Source organism: Marmota marmota, unplaced genomic scaffold (assembly GCF_001458135.2).
Source record: "Marmota marmota marmota unplaced genomic scaffold, marMar, whole genome shotgun sequence".
Lineage (NCBI taxonomy): Eukaryota > Metazoa > Chordata > Mammalia > Rodentia > Sciuridae > Marmota > Marmota marmota.
This window is the reverse complement of record NW_025999942.1, coordinates 1,488,978-1,511,000: the sequence shown is the minus strand read 5'-3', so window position 1 is coordinate 1,511,000 and position 22,023 is coordinate 1,488,978. Positions and strand designations below refer to the sequence as shown.

The 22,023-nt window shown below is 31.9% G+C and overlaps 1 protein-coding gene across 4 annotated transcripts in view; it reads left to right on the top strand.

The window, feature by feature from the left end:
- Nup58 (nucleoporin 58) overlaps positions 1 to 22,023 on the top strand; it is a 49,974-nt gene that overhangs the window by 21,394 nt on the left and 6,557 nt on the right. For 2 of the 4 annotated variants that reach the window (XM_015498703.2, XM_015498702.2), the window contains 7 exons: positions 184 to 263; positions 2,298 to 2,416; positions 2,823 to 2,905; positions 5,720 to 5,921; positions 11,417 to 11,515; positions 12,918 to 13,013; positions 14,240 to 16,427. In XM_015498703.2, the coding sequence (XP_015354189.1) occupies positions 184 to 263; positions 2,298 to 2,416; positions 2,823 to 2,905; positions 5,720 to 5,921; positions 11,417 to 11,515; positions 12,918 to 13,013; positions 14,240 to 14,409 (849 nt within the window). In that variant the 3' untranslated portion in view covers positions 14,410 to 16,427. Of the gene's footprint in view, positions 1 to 183; positions 264 to 2,297; positions 2,417 to 2,822; positions 2,906 to 5,719; positions 5,922 to 11,416; positions 11,516 to 12,917; positions 13,014 to 14,239; positions 16,428 to 22,023 lie in introns of those variants that run through there. The other 2 variants (XM_048801265.1, XM_048801264.1) reach the window with 1 other exon arrangement.

Below are 22,023 nucleotides of genomic sequence, written 5' to 3'. Positions count from 1 at the left end.
AACCTTGTTAAGTTTAATTGTCTGCTCTCAAGAGGTTTTAGAATTTTCTTATAAAATAACTTCATCCGTGGTGTTATTAAAACATGAACTGGTATTATTTGAAATCTTAGCTCAGAAATAGTTCGTATTTTTAGCTTAACTCTAAAATGGCTTTTTTTGTTTTTTAAACCTTTGACATATTAGGAGTTAAAGAATGCTGAAATAGCTTTAAGAACCCAAAAAACACCACCTGGACTTCAACATGAAAATACAGCTCCTGCTGAGTAAGTTATTGGTTTTTTTAAAAACAAATGTTTCCCATTTTAAGAAAGTGTATCAGTAGTAATAATATGATAAGCTAAGACCGTTTCATTTATTATGTGCATATACTGAGTTAATCAACACTTCACATGGACTTTTAAATTGATTTCTAATAACGTTTAGGAGGGTAGTTTAGTGTTTCCTTTTTACTTCAGGATGAGTGAAGGCTAAGATCTGAACTTTTAAACAGTTTTATGCAGTTATACTTTAATGTCATGGAATTTGTATTCTACTTTATTAAGTTTGCAGGTAAAAGAAATTTTAATTTTTTCTATTAGAACTTTTAAATTAAAATTAATTTTATGATAGTCCTATCCTTAAACAGGGCATAATAATTATACTTTAACTCTTTTACTTATTTGCATAAATTTTATTTATTTACATAGCTAATGACATTGAGGATGAAAAATTAGAAAACACAGATAAGTTAGAGAAAAAATTCCACTGGTAATTGAATCACTTCATGTTGTATATCCACCTAGTTCCATACATGTGGTATAGATTTTTGTCTCTATTTTTCTATCCTGCTATGTTACTACAGATAATAGCTGATACATACCAGGTGTCTCCTATTTGCCAAGCAGTGTGCTCAGCACTGTCTGTGCTTTATCTTATTTTTCACAAAACCTATTATCACTTTTTTACTCCAGTGAGGAGCCAGAGGTGAGTTTTCAGTGGTAGTCTATTTGACTCCTGCTCTTCACTTTTTTTTTCTTCTAATTTTTATTATGGTATTATTTCAAACTTACAGAAAAATTTATATAGTGGAGCAAAATTTCTTGTATACCTATAATCTAGGCCCCCCGCATCTCAACACTTTTGCCATATTGGATTTATTCCTCATTCTCTTGCTGTGTATATGTTTTATTTCCTTGAACAGTTTGAGTTATTTGCAAACATAATACTTGTTTTGCAAAAATACTTTCGTGTATACTACTACTTTTTCTTTTAGTTGCTGATGGACTTTATTGTCTTTTATTTTTATGTGGTGCTGAGGATTGAACCCAGTGCCTCATACATGCTACCACTGAGCCACAACCCCAGCCCTCGTGTATACTTCTTAAAAATTAAGGATAGTCTTTTTTTATTAGAGCATTATAGTTATACAAAATTGGATTTATTTTGAAAAAATCAGATATGCATGGAATTTGATATCAATCTCTGGATAATCTTCTGTACAATAGTATAATTATTAAAATCAGGAACCAATGACAATGTTACATCTGTTGTGTTACTCAGATTAGCATTGGGTATGCTTTCTTGCTGGACTTCTGATATTTTATCCCTCTATGCTGTTTTTCACACTGCTAATAGGGCTTATTTTGCAAAAAGTTTCATTATGGCCTTTTTTTTTTTTTAATAGAAAAACATTCAGATTCCTTATATTACTATAATAGCTTTTAAGTACTGATTGTAAAGTCTGGTTGACAGTTCAGGTTTGGGATTTTTTGTTGTTGTTTTAAGAAATCTTTTTATTTTAAACTTGTGAAAATAGTATTGTAAATAATTTTATATCTCTTATCTTGCTTCCTCTAATGTTAACCTACTATATATGTACTATTATCAACAATAGGGAAACTGGCATTGATACAGTATTATTTATAAAACCACAGAACATGTTGGAATTGTACTGTTTTTTTTCCCCCATTAAATGTAACTTTTTTTTTTCAGGATCTTATTGGGAGTTCACATTGCATTTATTTGCAGTTTCTCCTTAATTATTTTCTGTAATAGTTATTCAGTCTTGTCTTGTATGACCTTGTTACTTCTAAAGATCATTAACTTATTCCATAGGTGATTATTTGAATTTGTCTCCCCTGATTAGTAATGATACCTCGATAATTTACAGTTTTTGGGCATTTATTTTAGTGATTGTATCTGTGACATTATTAAACTAATTGAAGAAGTCCTGTTAAAAAGAGAACATTTATTTGGTATTTTAAATATAAAGAAAATAATTTTTAAAAATTTGATCTGTTTTAACACTTTTTTAATAGCTACTTCAGAATCTTGGTTCAGCAATTTGAGGTACAGCTCCAACAATACAGACAGCAGATTGAAGAACTAGAAAACCATCTTGCCACCCAAGCAAATAATTCACATATAACCCCTCAAGGTAAAATGCTTACTTTGGTGATTTTTTTTGACAGTACTATTACTTTATTTGTAGGAGAAGGAGTAAACCTTGTTGTATAGTAGATAAACTACTAATAGTTATTTTAAAGGGCTGTAAGAAAATTTCCTTAAGTCATTAAATAGATCTTTATTCCTGCAAATATGAAAGACTTTATTATGAATTGTTACTGTGCTGACAAGGGCAGAAATCCTAGAGTCTTCCCACTTCAACTCACATTACTGATGTCCTTTCTTCAGTCTACTCAATTTGCTCTCTTCTCTAGCCATGGGATCATTGATGAACTTTTTTTTTCTTTAACACAGTAATTGTACCAAAAATTGGTCTCAAATAGTAGAAAAATAAAATTGATTGTTTTATTGTATGGTAACATAATTTTCTTTTATAGATTTGTCAATGGCTATGCAGAAAATTTATCAAACATTTGTAGCTTTAGCTGCACAACTTCAGTCTATTCATGAAAATGTAAAGGTAAGTTTTCAGTGCCAATTTATCTGTCCATATACCTAGATCCAAGTATTTATTCACTGGGAACACATGGCCATGCTTATTACAGAAATGGCTCAGGCTACATAAAATAACTATATACTAATATAATCATTGATGAAATCTGTTTACATTGATAAAAATCTTTCACCAGAGTCAATTATCCTCAACGTTTTTCAGCAATATATTGGAAATAATTATTAGTACACATATTTCCTCAAAATCATTTTTTGTAGTTATGTAGGTCATTGTATGTGCATTCTTTGTTTAACCCATTCTTGGTGATGGACATTTAGATTGTTCCATCTCTTTACCACTGTAAATAATACTATAGAAAGTAAACATTCTCAATAGAAAAATTATTTTACACTGACTTAATGTTATGTGTTTAAAAAAAATTTTTTTGCATTATTTCTCCTACTTACAGGGAACACTTTGTGTTTATTCAATAATATAAATAATTCATCAATGAATATCCCTCATGTAATGGTAATTTTTAAAATTTATTTAAGTGAAATATTAAATATGGGTGCACTTTTTCTCAGTAACCAATCCAAGTGTAATTAAATTCTTTAAGAGTCATACATAGTCCAAAAGTACCTTTAATATTCAAAGCATTGAAAGCTGAGTCTAAATAAATTGTGTACAAAAGTTTGAGATTACTAGTATTTTTATGCTTAATCTAATGCGTGGTAACAGAATGTTTTAAAAAGTTAATCCCTTAAATTATGTCATTTTTAAATGATAGCATCTTTAGACCCTTTCTCTTTAACATTTTAAACTAAATCAAAATTTTTAAATGAAGAATTTTATCAAATTTTCTTGAAAATTTTATCAGTCTATAATGTTACTTTTAATCTTTTAAATTACTGAACATGATTCTATTTTGGCACTTTGAAGTCTCTGTTGTGCTGATTTTTTTAAGTACAGCCCAAATGTATACATGCATGTCTTTCTCCTCTCTAGTTTCAAAAACAAGCCTTTTTTGTAATATGACTATAAACCAGTGAGAATGATATTTGCGTAAAATAGTCCACCTCATGTCGAATAAACTTAACATGAAAGTTTGAACTATTCTTCTTCTTTAATAATATATTTTTAATATATTACTAAGAACCAAAGACTGTTCTGTTAGCAGGCTTGGTATGTTAGCAGTTGTTTTTAGCTTAGTTTAGTGAGCTGGCTAACTATAAATTTGACTAGTTTATATCTTACAGAACTCTCCCAAGGCTTTTTTTTTTTTCCTTCCTCTTTTTTATTAGATAATCTGTTGAAATCAAATGCAAACTGCTTTATCCAGCCAGGACTTAGAGGCATTAGCAAATTTGGAAGTTTTAGAAATTAGTTACATAACTCATGGCTGATGTCTGGTTTTTAAAAATTAATTGCCTTTTTCAGGTCTCCAAAGCAATCATTATATTATTATCTGAAGTAGAAGTAAAATTTATGTGATACTAATGCCATACTTTGGGAATTACCTGGAATTGCACAAGAAAAGGAAGGCTGGATTTGGGGGAGAACAATAATAATGTCTGTTTTTCTTATATTACACGTTCCGCTTCTGACTTCACATTTTGCCCAGTTGTTGGTTCTTAGCAGGTCCATTTTATAATCCATTATAAAGGTAGCAAAGTTTGGAACTGGAGTTTTAAGTACAGACTTCCACACAAAAGGATGATGATAATTTTTAAATACTATTAATAGCAATAAGATTTCAATATGTTGTAGCCTTTCAGTTATTTCTATTAAGAAAAGTAAGAAATGTGAAATTTCTGTCCAAAAAGTGGTAAATAACTATCTAAATTAGACTGTATCTTTAGTGATTTAATAATTCTCATGTAAATTAGAATTATTCCTATTAATGGTCTTAGTATTACTCTGGAGTTATGAACTGTAAGAACTTGAGTCAAGTTTGGATATATCAGCCATCATCATTGTATACTAGTCAAACAATATCGATAAAGTGGAAATCTTGGTTATACCTTCCAACATTTCTCTACTTGAGGTGTGACATCTTAGTATGTATCACTCAGGGCTTTTCAAAAAATGTACTTAAAAAGTACATATTTAGTGCTGGCTTTTAATAAAGGTTATGGAAAGGTTGGACATTTGAGGAAAAATTTTTATGAAAAATGATTAAAAATATTTATTTTGAGTGGGTATACTGGGGATTGTACTTAGGAGTGCTTCACCATTAACTCGACACCACCTCCCACCCTGTTTTTAAATTGTGAGACAGGGTCTTGCTAAATGGCTGAGGATCTCACTAAATTGCTCAGGCTGCCCTTGAATTTGTAATCCTTCTGCCTGAGCCTCCCAGGTTAATAAGATTACAAGTGTGCACCACCATTCTAGGCATTAATATTAATTTAAATATTATTCTGCTTACCTAAAATGTAGTAGATTCATTTCGAAATAACAGTCTGATGAAGCCAGAATGTTTTATGTGGCCTATTGTAAAGATATGGCAGTGTACAACCAGAGATATGAAAAATTGTACTCTGTGTAATATGAATTGTAATGCATTCTGTTGTCATATAACAAAATTTTTTAAAAATAAAGTAAAACAGCCTTCTTGCATTAAAAAAAAAAAAAGACATGGCAAAATGGGGAATAAAATATTCAAAGGAAAAATAGAACCGAAATTCACCAATTCCCACATCAATGTGCATTACAGTTTAGGTGGAAATTATAGGCAGTTTCTTAGATCTTTAGTAACTTACTTTGTAGTTATAATCATTTACATATTATCATAGTCAACCTGGAACTTGATTATCCCCCCCTCCCCCATTTCTTTAGGTACTCAAAGAACAGTACCTTGGCTACAGAAAAATGTTCTTGGGAGATGCTGTAGATGTATTTGAAGCCAGGCGAGCAGAAGCTAAGAAGTGGCAGAATGCACCCAGAGTTACTACTGGACCAACCCCTTTCAGCACCATGCCAAATGCAGCAGCCGTTGCCATGGCTGCAACACTTACGCAGCAGCAACAGCCTGCTACAGGTCTGAATGCATTCAAGTTATAGCTTCTTACTGTTCAAATGCTGAACATTTATGTGCATTTTTATAAGTCTTCCTTTTGTGTGAGCCCTGAAAAAATTTCTATGAACAGCTGTTTCAGTACAGTCTAAAAATTGTGATCGACACAATTATAAACACACCTGACAAAAAATGCAGGGTAGTCTAGCAATAATTATACATCAGATATTGACTATTGTGAATTAACTCAATGTTATTTGCTGTATTGCTATAAATACCCTTTAGACTATGGTGTTTCACTACTGAATTACATTTAAGAATACCATTAGGTTCTAAAATCGTGATTGTATCATTTTTTGTTTCAAAGTCAGATATAATCCATCCATACGTTGCATTTTTCATGTATGATACTGATAGATGGTGCATTCTGACCTTTTTCATACATAATGATTGCAAAGTACCCACATTCAGGATGCAGTGTGATTTTATTGACTGAAGATGTGTTGAAGATCAGTAGATTTGCTTTATGTACTTTGACAAAAAACAGAATACAGGTCCTGTAAGCCAAATTTTGAAGACTATACATCCGAGAATTATTTGTTCCTTTTCAAAATAAGGGCTCATGGACATAAAAGAAAGTAGCAAGAACAGGAAGAGGACGTTTTGAGATTTGGATTGCATGTTAAGTAGGAAGTGGGGAGTTGAGCAGATGAAAATAGTGAAATATTAGATCTTTTTAGTCCTTGGTTTAATTCCACTTCTAATCAGAGAAAAAATTTTGTGGTGTAGTTCTACAATGTTTCATTTGGTCCTTGGAAAGTAGGGAAACTTTCCTTATTCATTTTTGTCAGGCTTTAACTTAGGAAACTATACTCTTAATGGATATTGAATTTTTTTCTTCAATCATTAATTTTTGAGGCTTGTTTATTCTACAGCATGTGTCTTCTGAGAATTCCATATGATCTGGCAGTAAATTACAATACAAAAATAGTTTTAAAAATACATATTTAGGTTGCATTCAAGCTGCCTGTACCAGAGAAGCATTTTATGGTAACTTTTGGCAGTTTAACGAATTCTTCTTCACATTTGGAGAAAACAGATAATGACTAGATATCAGTAAAAAGTTGATGATGCATCTATGCCAAATCCTCCACATTCCATGGCTGGACACATGTGAATAGTGGCTCACATAGCTCTATCTAGTAGCTCTCTAGCTGGCTGGAGTATAGGATTGTATTCTCTCAAGTTATGGAGAGGAAAAATCATAATGGGATTGATTGCTTTGAAGAATCAACCCCCAAATTACAACCATTAGTTCTTAATGATTATTTAACCAGCTAATCAAATCAACCATAGTACCAGTTTACTTTTTAGAGCCAGTATTAATTCTAAAGAAGATCAGATAAGCATGGCTGTGGTTAAGTATTCATTAAATATAATTGATTTCCAATATAATAAAGCTTGAGAAAAGTCAGTTATCTAAAATTACTGTATTTTATGGTAAATAAGTAAACTTGAAGCAAAATTACCTGTCGAGGTTGTTTTGGTTGTTTTGGTTTTTTTTTTTTTTTTGAATGTAAACTAATTTTAGAGGAATTGATAGGCTTTCACTCATACATTTTGGGCTCATGGACATAACATGTATGTTCATTCTATAAATATGAGTTCCTCCTATATGCTAGTTTTGGGGGACATAAAAGTAGATGTAGAAATACGATCTTTGCTCTCTGTGGTAGTAGAGAATAATAGCTTAATTTGGATTAATCATTCTGAGGAGCTTTTTGCTTTTATACTTAAATTTTATCTGTGAGTTTTGCCAAGTTGGTAAGTTTTTTTGTTTTTTCTTTTGCCAGGGGAAATCTTAAGACTTTAGTGTTCTTGCAATTTTAGAGCCTTTAGGAGCTTTCTGATAACGTGGCAGGAATCAGAATGTTTTAGCCTTAACGGTCTTACAGTATTATTACTTTTGAGTTGTTTGAATATCTAGAACTGAAAATTTACAGAAGTTTCAATAATCTTGTATTATGTCTTTCCCTTTTGTTTCTCTAAAGGTCTCCCAGGCTCTGTAGTTCATTCCTTTATACCTTCCCATTCAGAATGCCAGTGGTTTTAGTCACCAGTCATGTCATCCTGATTATGACATAAGCTCTGTTGGTTAAATAACAGTTTTATGAGTTACAGCCCACTTAGTAATGTCCCTGTTTATTGCATTTATATTTTGTGTCCAAGGAGTTATTCCTTGTGCCTTGATACTTTCATGAAATCTTTTAAGTGCCAATAACAAATTCTAGACCATCTAGATGAAGTGAGATAGAACTTGTGCACTGTTTTTATACATCACTGTTGATTAAGGTTTGAGTTATCAGAAGATTTGGTTTTATTTGCATATAGATTCTTGATTTCATTAGAAAGATGGCACAGAACAGATAGCTTTTCTTAAACTACTGGTTTCTGAATGTTTCTGTTGTCTTAGAGTCAGGGGTTGGACTTAAAATGACTTATTGATTCTTCAGCTTTTTTTTTTTTTTTTTAATGTTGTTGGGGATTATATCCAGGTTCTCATTCATATTAAACACACACTTTACCACTGAGCTACACTCCCAGAGTCCAATTTTTTTTTTTTTTTAATGAAACAATATACAATAGGACTTAGGCATGTGTGATTTATGGTGGTTTGTTCTGAAGCCTGAAGAAAATTGCTGAAAAACCAGCAGGCTATTTAAGTACGAAATGAGTATCCGTACATGGATAAGTTACATGTTGGCAGATCTTTAGTATACTTGTTCACAAATGCCTCAAGCCTCCTACAAAGACATTTACATTAGGCTGTTCAGTATAATTTTAATTTAGGATGGATTTTTAAAGCATTGTACTAGGATTGGATTTTGCCATTGTGTTTTGACCAACGTTCTTGATGCTTACCTCATGATTTTTCTCATGTGACTTAACTGCTGTTTTTAAGGAGAGCTGAGACATTTATTAGAAATTCCTACTTTCTAGCTTTTAGTGACAGTCTGGATATTTAAGGTATAGTGTTAAATAGGGAACTTTAAGTATTTTATCCTAGTTTCTTGTGGTTTTGTGATTTTGTTGTATTCAATAACCAAAGGAATGTTCCCCATCAAATAAGTAAGTAAAGTTTTCAAACTGGGGAAAAGGCATTTTTGGTTTTTTTAAGAAAAATTATTATTTAAAAAAATGACTTAGGAATTAACTATACTAACTACGTTAGGTATTTTTAGTGACCATAGAAAATTATAAAAAAAAAAACAAAAAAAAACGTTTTAGCACTTTAGTCCTTTTCCTGTGAATGCAGTTTTACTTTTAAGAAAGAAAGTAGAATTTATTCTGGAAAATATGAATGACAGTGCTAAATCTCATTTTGTTGTGTGTGAATATATCTTATGGTAACTTTTGTAAAATGTTACTCTACATAAAGATTTCACTTTGGGCAGTCATTGGTATATATTACTATTAACTTGGTTTTATTTATGGAACTAAGAGCCTCTCATTAAATGATTATTCAGATTTTAAAGCAGACTTGAATTGTTTACGTAACTTTTGCCTGAAAGATTTTGATTCTGCTTTCTAATAGTGAAACTAATATATATGGTGGCCAGAGTGTAATATATGCTAATACTTTGGCATGGGAGATATTTATGATGAGTTTTTACTATTAAAAAATGTTATACATTTGCCTACTAGTTTTATAAATGATGTTGCCTTCAAAATTTGTATGAAGGTCCAAAACTCAAACTATCATGTATCTGTTGTGCAATGGAAAGTCTTGTCATTGTTAGCTATATGAGTTCTTCATATCCTGAATATTGATGATTAGAGAAACTATGTTCTGTTGCTCTTAAAAACAGACCCACACACAACAACAACAACAAAAAAAACATGCTATTTGAGTAACTCTTATGACTTATAAGGCTGAGGACTGTGGTGTGCATTGTTCTTTAGGGTCTTCCACCAGCAGTGCCTCCTTTTAACATGTGACACTTAAGTCTCTCTATGTTAAAGAAACTGGACATGTGTTTTCTACATATTATTTTTGTTAGAAATAAAAAAAGGTAATATGCTTATTTTCTTTTTTCTATAGTAACATTTTACAAAAGAGCTGCTAGGCAGGTATTATATTCTCAAATTGATCTCAAACTGGATGTAAAAGCTTAAATCCTTTTTTATTTATTTTTTTAATAGTAGTATAAGAACTCTGGCCGCTATTAGTTATTAATCTTTATTTTCTGGATAGAAGCTATTTGAAAAGTCCAGTTTCTGTCCCAGTGTGTAGCAAAATGTAGTTCCTCATTTTTTTGTTTTGTTTTTTAATACTTTATAGTTTTACACTACCTTTTGAATATACAAACCTCATTCATCATTGAACAACTTGAAGGCTTTGATTTCTTTAAAAATTTAAATTTTAAGATGTATTACTTTGGCATTCGCTCAACTTTTGAGATGCACTGATCACTGTGCTTGAAAAAGACAAGACTGAAGATTGTACTATGAAATCTATTGAGTAATTTTCATAAATTATTTATCAAATGAGATTTTTAGATTTTTGTATTCTGCTTAGCTTAAAAAAAAAAAAATAGTAGTTAAAAAGAGAGGCTAGTAAGTTTGATGCTATTTTTGCCAGACAAACTCAGCCGAAATCTTTAAAGTAACAGATGGGAAAAGGATGACTAATCGTTCTGTATCTGAGTACATTTCCCAAAATGTTGGAAAGAAGCTTCTGAATTGAAATCTTGAATGTATTGAATTTGTCAAGGTACACAGCGGTGCCTTTGTAAATGTTCATTATCTTATTTAATCAGGTGATAAGTGGTGTAATGTAGCTGAGCTGAAGAATAGAACTCAATTATCACTTTTTGTGAACAAGTTGGAATTGTCATGTTACTGTGTAATTGGTTTGCTTTAAAATGAACAATAAATTTAATAAAATAAATCATTGTCTTGTTTTTTATCTACTTATTGTATATATCATTTATATCATAACAAATCATGCCTAGTTTTTTGGGTACTTTTATGAAGTAACATGATAGTTTTGCCATGTTAGTGTCAGTCTCTTTTGATCAATTGAGACTTGACTCTAACACTAAGGAACTTGTTTGGAAAAAAAAAAAAAAGGAATAAAAGCCTTTACTGATTACACCAGTTTTATCAGAGAACAAGTGGGGAGATCTAAAATAATTCTATAAGTAAATCTAAACTATAATTTATGATATATTAAAAACAAATTATTTCATCTATTAAACTAACATTTTTCATTTTGGTTAGCCTTTTAATAGTTATAGTTCCGAGCAGGTTAATTAAAAAGATTTTTTTTTTGATAGGTAAATCATTATTTGGACAGATAAGTTAGGTCAGAAAGACATCTTGAAAACAAAGTTTTAACAAATGGTATTGTTAAAAGTAATCACTGTTCAGTTTTAAAATAATTTCATAAAGGAACTTTAATCTTGAAAGAGTAAGGCAAATTTGTTTTTCCCCCCCATTTTTTTTTTTTATACCAGGGCCACAGCCATCTCTGGGAGTTAGTTTTGGAACGCCATTCGGCTCAGGTATTGGCACTGGCTTGCAATCAAGTGGCTTAGGTTCTTCAAACCTTGGAGGTACACTTTAACTTTTCTAATATTTCATTGAAGTATTATACATTTGAATTTATACTAGCCTGTAAAATAGTTTCTAAGAAGATCCTCTGCTGTTTTGGAAGTTAAGTTTCCATCTGGCAAAAATGATTCTCCAAACATAATCATTGCTTTGTAGTATTAGATTTAGAACTTAAAAAATCATTCCATCTTCTGTGATTAGTAAATATTAAAAAGTATTAAAATTAAGTGGTAGGGATGTTTATATTTTCAAATCACTATGCTGATAGGAACTTGAATTACTTAGTTTTAATTTTAAAATTTAAAAATTTGTCTTAATTTTTGGAATCCAATCAACTTCTAGATGTCATAACAGTCTCTAATCATTATCTTTTTTTCTGGAGCACTTTAAAAATGGGGAATTAATTTTATTATAAATTAAACAGCTTGACTTCTTCCATTTTTAAACAGTTTTGGCATACTTGTATACATACGCAGTTGAACTTATGGTAGTTTCATAAGTTAATTAGGTAAGTTCTCTGCAAAAGCATCATGCTGAATACAGATACATTCACAGTTCTTTGGATAATTGAAAGTTGATTGTATTTTGACAAAAGCATTGTAATGTAATGAATAAGGTTCCCTTGTTTCCACTAAAATAGAACAGAGAAGACTTATAAATTATTTATTATTATTTAATATAGACTTTTCTATATTAGGAATTACTAGAATCATGATAGGCATCATAATTTATATGATTTATAATCCAGTTTGCTATTCTATTTCTTAAGATTCATAGGTAGTGATAACTGTCAGTCTCAGTAGTTTAGATAAGATATAGCGTAGCCTTAAAAGAATTTGAATTTTATTTACATAGAGCATCTGGGAAACTGTTCTTCAAATACATAGAATCTCTTCATGAACTTTGTGATAAGTTATTTTAAGTTTTGAAAACTATTAAGAGGAAAAATATGCTGCTCTCTCTTCCAGTTTCTCACTGTTAACATTGACAATAGATGGCACAAATCTGTTATGGAGTAGATTTAAAGTGATAGACTGTTATGTAGTTAGTTTTTCAATGTAAAGATTTTTTAATTAACCAAAAATGTTTGGTAAAGGGCTGAATAAATTATCTTGTGGTATACATTATTATGTATGTCATGAATATTTGTGAATTTAGTCAGTCCCCCCCCCAAAAAAAAGTAACCCTCAAGTAGATATGTTCATAACTGTTTAAAAAATCATATTTGAATGATCGATAAAAATTTCTAGAACATTTAGAAGAAAAAATAATCTGTTTCTTAATAAAGCCATGTTTTTCAACGGTGTTTTTGTTAGACCTTTGATAATTTTTGGTTTTATTGTGTGTAACCTTTAACCTGTGTTTTATGTACCATTGTATGTTTCTCTATTACCCTTCCATTAGGATTTGGAACTAGCTCTGGTTTTGGATGCAGCACCACAGGGGCCTCCACATTTGGATTTGGAGCAACAAATAAACCCTCAGGAAGTCTTAGTGCAGGTTTGTGTGTTTCTACCTGAATTCCAGGTGAATTTAAAGGTGGAAATTATTTAACTTAAAAGTATAAGTGTTGTTATTTCCAGTAATCCAAAAAGATCCCTGATTCTTTTTTTTTTACTCCCTGGATGAAGCATGCAAGCCTGAGTAATTATGTAGCTGTCTTTTTTATGAACTAAAGGACAGGTATATGAAGTATTTCTGACAAATCTTCATAGTTTGATTTATATATAAATGTATCTTCTTTACCTAAATATAGTTTCATGGTTAAGCAGTTTTCTTCATTATTGCAGAAATGAATCTATCAGTGTGAAAGTTTAACCTGGTTTTTGTTTTGTTTTTAATCATTGTTCATCCAGGAAAGCCATTTAGAATAAGAGTTGTTCTTTAGAATAAGAGTTTTTCTTTAAATCCCTCCAATTTTAAGAATTCCACAGTCTTACAAAAAGGATTAAATAGATAAAATCTTTTGACTTTTCCAGTGGAAAATTCCAAATTTCATCTATTTTACATTTACTCTTTATTTAAAAATAATGGCTTGTTTGAATGTGCAGTACTTGGGGATAAATATGTCCAAAATAATGACATAACACTGTTAAACACATGTTTAATTTCAGGGAATTTGAAGGAAGTTCTGCTTATGTTAAGTAGTGTTTAAAATTAGTAGTTCCAGTTGTGTTAAGATGTATACTTCAGTGGTATTAAAACTGTAATCTAAATATTGTTTTAGTTAACTAGTTAGTAATAGTATTTGATCTCAATTATACAGGGTCTTGTCTAAAATGAAAACAATAAGTATTGCTCTTTGATGTGTCCTCTGTCTTGAACATTGTGAATTGAGGCTTTCTTGGAGAGTTTGGGATTGCAGATGTTGCTCTACTTGATGACAAAGTGGTTTTGGTGGGGCCGAGGAGGAAGACGCCTTGACTTATTTAATTAGTGGAAAAGTTTTTTGGCAGCTTGAAGTATTCTATAGATTTCAGTCATTCGTGCTAATGTTTCACCTTGGGCCTGTATCACTAAACCTCTGGCTTTCAAGATGCCACTTAGTTGTTAGCTAAGTTATTTTCCTGTGAAATTCCATGTTAGAAATTCAGGGGCCTAAGATATTTGCTGTTCTTACAGATTATGTATTCTTTCAGATAGAAGTTTACTGCTCATCCCCAGTTTCTATATTTGTGTTTTATGATTTGACTTCTGATATGAATATTTTCTTCCCTAAACATAAGGCTTTGGCAGCTCAAGTACATCTGGGTTTAACTTCAGCAATCCTGGCATCACGGCATCAGCTGGTTTGACATTTGGGGTGTCCAATCCTGCCTCTGCAGGTTTTGGAACAGGAGGACAACTCCTTCAATTGAAGAAACCTCCAGCTGGAAACAAAAGAGGAAAAAGATAAACATATGGGTTGATGTATTAAGAGAATCCTCAGCAGCACCGTTCATTCTGAATCTATTTTTCTAATGATGCATTAATTAAATTGCATCCCAGGAGATTTATAAAGTTTTGATATTTTTCCCTACTCTGGAATTTGAACTTTGTTTGCCATACTGAACATCTCTTTCTTGTGAATTTGAACTCCAGTTGTGGTGGGTTTTGTTTTGTTTTTTTGTCCCCCCTCCCCATTATTTTTGATTCTCCGTGTAAGAAATGTTGTGATTACATCACTAATAGTAGTTTTAAAAAATTAACCTAACGCCTATTATTTAACCTAGTATTAATAGCAATGTTTTTGTTGATAAGGTTTACATTATGTGAATATATGCACATTGGTTTCTTATACCGGTGGTATGAATTCTAGGGCCTATAATAGAAGTAGTTTGTTAAAGGCCTTTTGAACTACACTGCAGGGCATCTTGTGAATATGTATGTAAATATACAGAATAAAACACACAATTGTGTGTGCATATGAAATATATATTTACAGATCTACAACTTTTGCCTCAGACTGTTCCCCTTTTTTAAGGGTATTCAATTTTTCACCTAAAAGCTTCAAATCCTCACTGCTTATAGAATGATGAGCTACAGGTACCCTGTCATTTCTTTTGTTTGCTTAAAGATTTATTAAATGGTTACTGATATAGTTTGACCAACTCAATTTCATTGTCCCAGTCTTATCCATTTTGTTTCCTCCTATCCTTTAGCAGCTTCTCTGAATGAGGAATGCTGTAAGACTCATCAAACAAAATTTAACAATTTTTATTATCCTATAATAGTCTCATATTGCTTCTATGAGATCTTTTTTCATATAAGATGGACCTTCAGGAGCATATTTGAACTCCAGACTAGTGTTCTGGGGGCAAAGAGCTATTAAGCCAAATTGACTCTATGCAGGTGAAGGATGCACTATTATTTTAATGAGAACTTTTCTAGCTATTCCAATACAGAGTTCTTTCTTATAGGGCTAATGATATTGACACCAAATGGAGTGGCTTTGTAGCCTCTTAATGTCTTAAGTAAGTGCTTAACTTGGAATAGAGAAACAATATATTTTAAGAAAGAAAAATATTCTTTATAGCAACTATAAACAATCCCCAGTTTTAACAGTGAACACAGCTCCAGGTAATAATGCATAGGCATGTTAAGTTGCATCTGTGTAATACTGTCTATATTAGTATTAGTGGTGTCAAGTAGATAAAAAGAGAACATTGGAAAGAGAACTGCCTTAGCCATGATTTCAGAGAGAAAACATTAGGTAGACCTATTTATCTTTCAAGTACAGTTTTCAGATGGGCTGTAAACATGGAATTTCATTGAAAATAGTTTAATTTTTTATATAGAAGTTTTTGTACATAAATGTGCATCAGTGAATATTTTCAGAATCATTTTCACCAACGCACCTTTTTTCTAAAATAGTATTGCATATATAAATATATATATATACACACACACACACACATATATATTTTAGTATAATGTTAGTTGGGTTTGATTATAAAACTGTTGTCAAATCTGTTTTATTTATCTGCATATAGCAATGATTAGCTTTTTTGAATTGATCTTTTGTTTTTCTGTGTCTTGCATTAAAATTAGGAAAATTATTTTGTCTCTGAGCACTAAACATGTTTTTATTCTTGCATATTTCTCTATTATTGCAATCCCCAGATCCAGATCATGGGGGAGCTTAGGAAAAAAAGGTGTGATTTTGTTTTGAATTACTGTCAGAGTTACATACAGTTCTCTGTAACTTTATTTTTTTTTTAAGGACCTTGCATTGTGCTGCAAAAATCTGAATATTTATATTTCTTGGTTTTTTTCCTCATACATTTTACATTTTAATATGTGGAACCACTGGAAATTTGTAACAGATTAATTTGTGATGGCAGTTTTAAGTGTGTTGTCATTGTCTCCATTGTCTTCACTTTGTCTAGAGCCTATTATGGAAACAATAAAATTTATTGTGTTGGTTGCTTTGAATCTTTATAGGTGTCAATAATTGTTCTTACTTTGTAATTTTATTATTTCTTTTTTAAGTAGTTTTTAGTATGTTTCTTATCATACACATCTCTCTTTAACAGGTCTAAACACAAGATAGTAAGTTCTTTTCACTTACTTTTGTCTTCTCAAAATTACAAAAACATTAACATTTTAGTTACATCGAAGAATATTGAGTAAGCAGCAAGGACTCCTTCCTAGTCCTTCCCCAGAATGTCAACTCTAAAGGTTTGGTGTATATCCTTGCAAATCCTTCTAAAAAAAATGCCTTTTTCAACATATATGTATAAACACTCTTTTCTCCTTTCTCCCCTTTTTAAAAGATATTTTTTTTTCTTATATTGTATCATTTTTTTTCAGATCCTCCTTTAATCAGTGGATTTAAAAAACCTATACATAGTCTGTGACTTGCTTGTTTCCCCTTAGTGGTGTATGATGAATATCTTTCCATGTCACCCATGTAGATTTATGTTTTACATACTATCCCACAGTGGATGTCCAATGATCTCTTCAGCTATTCCCTGTTATGGACAGTTAGGTTCTTTCCACTTTCACAGAAGTTGAAGTGAGTGTACTTGTTTGTGGCTTTTTGTGCTCATGTTAATGTTTCTTTGGGATGATTCTGAAAGAGGAATTGCTGAAAGAGCATATAAATTGTATGCTTTCATGTCAGACTGCCTTCCAAAGGTACTATATAAATATACACTGCTACCATTATGTATCCTAGCATTTGCAGTATTCCAAGTTTTCAATCCTATTAATATTTTCTAATCTAATAATCCTAATAAATACATGTGAGGTTGAACTTTTAAATGTGTGTATATACATGTACATAAGCTAATTGCATGTTAATATAATTGCATGTTATAGCCTTTGTCTAGGTTATTTAGGGATTTTTGTTTCTTAGTTATTTGTAGGAGTACTGTTAATGGATATTGTTATTTTTCCTGTGAGATATCTGCAGTCAGCTGGGTTCAGAACCCTCCCTTGTCCCCACATGATACTGGGCAAGTTAACTTTTTTAGTCAAACTTTAATATACCATTTTGTCAAGTTTGGTTTTTCTTTAAAAATAATTTTGTGTAAATTCAGTAAACATTTATTGAATTTACACAAAATTATTATTATTATGATCTGGGGGAGAATTGACATTTTAGTATAACATAATATATGCACTAATGAAGCTTTTTATTCTTTCTTTCTTTTTTTTTTTTTTTAAATATTCCTTCAGTAAGATTTTGCAGTTTTTCTAGATCCTTGTTTGGTTGTTTTCCCTGACACCTTGATTTCATTCGAGGTGGGTTTTTATCCTGCAGGAGGTACAACAATTATTTGAATTATAAGACCCTCTTATTTGAATTATAAGACCCTCTACCTCAGATTTTCTTGAACGCTTGCCTTGTATAGAGAGGGTCTTGTTACCTAATAATTAGCCTGTTTTGGTATACTTCAGAAAGTGCAGTGCAGCTCAGCTTAATGTCCTCCTAGTCTCAAGTGGTATATTTTTGTTTTATTTTTTCAAGAAGTGAATTTAAATAGTAACTTTAGAAATATTATGTTGGGATATTTGTTTTGTGAAGCATTTGGTGTTAGTAGTCTAGCAGAAGGTATTTTGCTTTGACATCCTTTTTCCTGTATGCCTTTCCCTATAAGTAAGCCTGCCTGTACTGCACTATTGAGTTGGAGGTCCTAATTTCAATCTCATTCACAAAGTCTTCGTTGCCTTTTACAGCATATTCTCGTTATTCTGAATGCATAATCTGCTTTATTTATTTATTCTTAAATAAGTTTTAGTTGTCAGTGGATCTTTTGTTTATTTATATGTGGTGCTGAGGATCAAACCCAGGGCCTCACACATGCCCAGCAAGTGCTCTACCACTGAGCCACAACTCCAGCCCTAATCTCTGCTTTATACACTTGACCTTATTTAATCTCAACATTGCCTTATGTAGTTGAGGTCTCCAATTTATAGAAGAAGGAACCAAGGCTTAGATTAAGCAACTTATCAGATCACATATCTATTATGGAACCAGAGTTTGAACCCAGATTTATTTCATTTCAAAGCACAATATTATATTGCCCTTTTGTGGTCAGCCATAGCACACTGGTGTTTATGCCTAACCTCTGCAAAAGCACTGAGGGTATTGTCATCACACAATTTATATGTGAAATTACAGGTACATTGCAGATTACAGATGAGGCAAAATATGGTAAGTACTAAGGGTTATAGGTTTTTAAAGGAGGACGAATAATGTTTGGGGTGTAAAGATTGTTAGGAAGAAGCAAGAGATGGATTATGCATCCCATCTCCTGACGTTTTCCCACTTTCCTATGAAGAACATGGAGAAAAACCATTTGTCCCAGCAAGCAGGTCTGGAGGGTCTGCTCACTTTGGAAAGGTTGATTATTTAAGTATTAAGAACTGTCAAAAAGAAATTAATGGGAAGCATTTCAAGATTCCTGTAACCCCAGAAGAATGCCCCTATGTGCCTTGACCAGCTAAGGCTAAGGTCTTTCACTTGCCTGTACAGAGAAAGAAAGATCAGTGGGACTTTAAGCAGCCCAAAGGACCATGAAAATTGGCAAGAATCTTTAGGTGCTACAAGAACAGCAAATACAGGGAAGAGTTAGGAATCCTAGAGAAATTGGTCCTGGTTCAGAATGGTTTTTGCCTTTTCCTACTCATTCACTCTGATGAATTTTTTTTCTTCTTATTTGTCAATTAAAACAACCCTAGCAGGCTTACAAAGATCATAATGCTAAAGAGTGTTGAAATTTGGGAGAACTCCTTTCTTGCCATACTCATCCTCTTTGGTAGCAAAACTGTTGAATTCAGTAAACATTTCTTCATTTGCTGTGTGTGAAGCTCTGCTAGAAAGTTAGAGGAATATAAATATCAATTGGATACTGTATAATAAGTAATGTTAGCTAATCAGTAAGTTTTTGTTTTGTTTGTTTTTATGCCAGGAATTGAACCCAGGGGTGCTTAACCACTGATCCACTTCCCCTACCCTTATTTTTTATTTTGAGTAGAGTCTCCCTAAGTTACTTGGGGCCTTGCTAAGTTGCTGAGGCTGACTTTGAACTTGTGATCCTCCTGCCTCAGCCTCTTGAGCAGCTGGGATTACAGGTGCCTGCCACCATGCTCAACTCTATGGCTTACTCCTGAGAACTTTTCATATATTAATTCATTTGGTCCTAAATCCTATGACATCTATTATTCCCTTTTAACAGATGAGGAAATTGGGAAATTAAATGAGGAAATGAGAAGTTATTTAACTTATATCACTCAGCTCTCAGGTGGATGGTCCACAATTCAAAATCACAGGTGTGCGCCACCAAGCCTGACTCTAACTTTCTTTGTATCGTGATAATTTTTTTTCAGTCTTTTCAATAGCTTAATAGCAGATCTGTCCATATTCTAACTAGTTCCTTTTGATGAATGTTTCAATTGTTTACATATATAAACAATTTATAATATATATGTTTATAAAATATATTTTTATATTATATATATAATATATATTTGTTTATAATATATATATTTGCTATTAGAAGTAATTCTGCTAGGATAGATGATACTGGCATCTAGTTTTATTAACTTTTTTGGTGAGGGAGTTTCTCATGTGGGTATTGGCATCTTAATTACTTTTGAGAGTTCGAAATACAATTATTTTCTATCCATAGAAGATGTTTGAAAAGACTAACAGTTTTATACTCTTTAGTCTTGTACTTATGTGATCTTTTTCAATGAAAATTACATTCCATATAAAGTTGCTCAAAACATTTTTTTCTTTAAAAAAAGCTTTCAGTATATTCTAAAAAATTAAATGGACATTATAATTGCACATATTTATGGGATACAATGTGATATTTCTTTTTTTTATTAAAATATTTTTAGTACTTGAGGTATTTATCTTATGTGTTGCAAAATGTTTCACAGTTAATCCTTTACCTCCGTTTATGTTTTTTTTTTGTTTTGTTTTATGTAGAAGTTTTAATTTTTTTTTATGTAGTCAAAAATGTGTCTTTAAATGACTTGGGAATGAGTGAAAGCTTGATGGGAGGAGAAGAGAGTTAAGACATTTGAGGTTTTTACAGTTTGTAAAATGTTTTATATTTTTCATTAAAACTCCATAACTATGTGAGGAAATGCTTTTAAAAGGCTCAGCCAGGTGGCTAGGGACAGACTAATCAGAGTGGAGTGGCAAGACTTTACAAAAACATGCCACTTTACAGAGCCCTTGACAGTTGGAAAGGTTCCACGAGCATCGGGTTAAAGCACCACAGTAACTCTAAGGTAGGTGGTGTGATCCTTTCCCCTATACAGATGAGTGAAGCAGCCAAGGAATTTGCCCAGAGTCGTGTAAGTACTAAGTGATGATGATAAAACACCCAGATCCCAGGTGATGTTCACACAAAACATTTTTTAAATCAGTTATCAAAATGGGTAACACGCTTGATGTGGTTTTCCACATTTAATAGCACCTTTTATGCAATCGTACTTTAAGAAGGCAGGGGCCCGGGATGTAGCTCAGTGGTAGAGCACTTGCCAAGCATGCCTGACGCCCTGGGTTTCATCCCCATTACTGCAAAAATACAAAAAAAAATCTTGGCAGAAGAAAAATTATAGATTTAGATCTGGCCAATTAACCTTCTCCCCCCCCCTCTTTTGCAATTTTGATAGCATAGATAGATGTGATGATTAGATTCAAGGACACAAGATAAACAACATGAATAATAAATTCTGCTAATCTCATCTTAATTGGCTATAATCTATGGGTACTACTTTGAAAATGGAAATAAACTCTTCTTAAAAGTGAACCTTTTAGATCAGTCCTTGTTAGCTGTAATTTATAACTACTTTGCCCCCAAATTGACTTTAGTCCAGTAAATTTATTACTTTTGAAAACTAACAATTTAGTTCCATTTTTTAAATTGGAGGTTAGTTTTAAATTTTTCTTTTTGTCGAAATTGCACTGGTTAAAGAGTCAAACAGTTCTATAAGATTTGTTTAAAAGGTAGCACTTTCATCCCTGTCCTTTCTATTTTGAAATGACTATTTTCACCTCTTCAGGCTTTCAGTCCTGCCTTTATCCCTCCCTATTAGCAGACATACAAATGGCTTTCTCCTTAGGCTTAATATTTAGCTCTCTTGATCTGCTAAATTAGTTCCCTTTCCCTTCTGATTTCTTTGCTCTTTATCTATTCATTTTCTTTGTGGTTTTAAACCATATTTTGATACTTACACCTGTAATACTAGCGGCTCAGGAGGCTGACACAGGAGGATCCCAAATTCTCAGCCCGCCATAGCAAGTTAGTGAGATCCTGTCTCAAAAAAAGGCTGGGATGTGGCTCTGTGAGTGGTTAAGTGTCCCCGGGTTCAATACCTGGTAACAAAAAAATAAAACTTAAAGCCTACACTTTGTTTTCTCTAAGCATATTCAACATATTTGTCATTGATGATTCCAGTATGTTAAAAGTGATCAAAGGTCCAATTTTGTTTAGGTTTGCTTTGCTTTGGTTTTGCTTTGCTTTGCTTTTGCTTCCCCTTCCCCTTCCCTTTCCTTTTCCCTCCC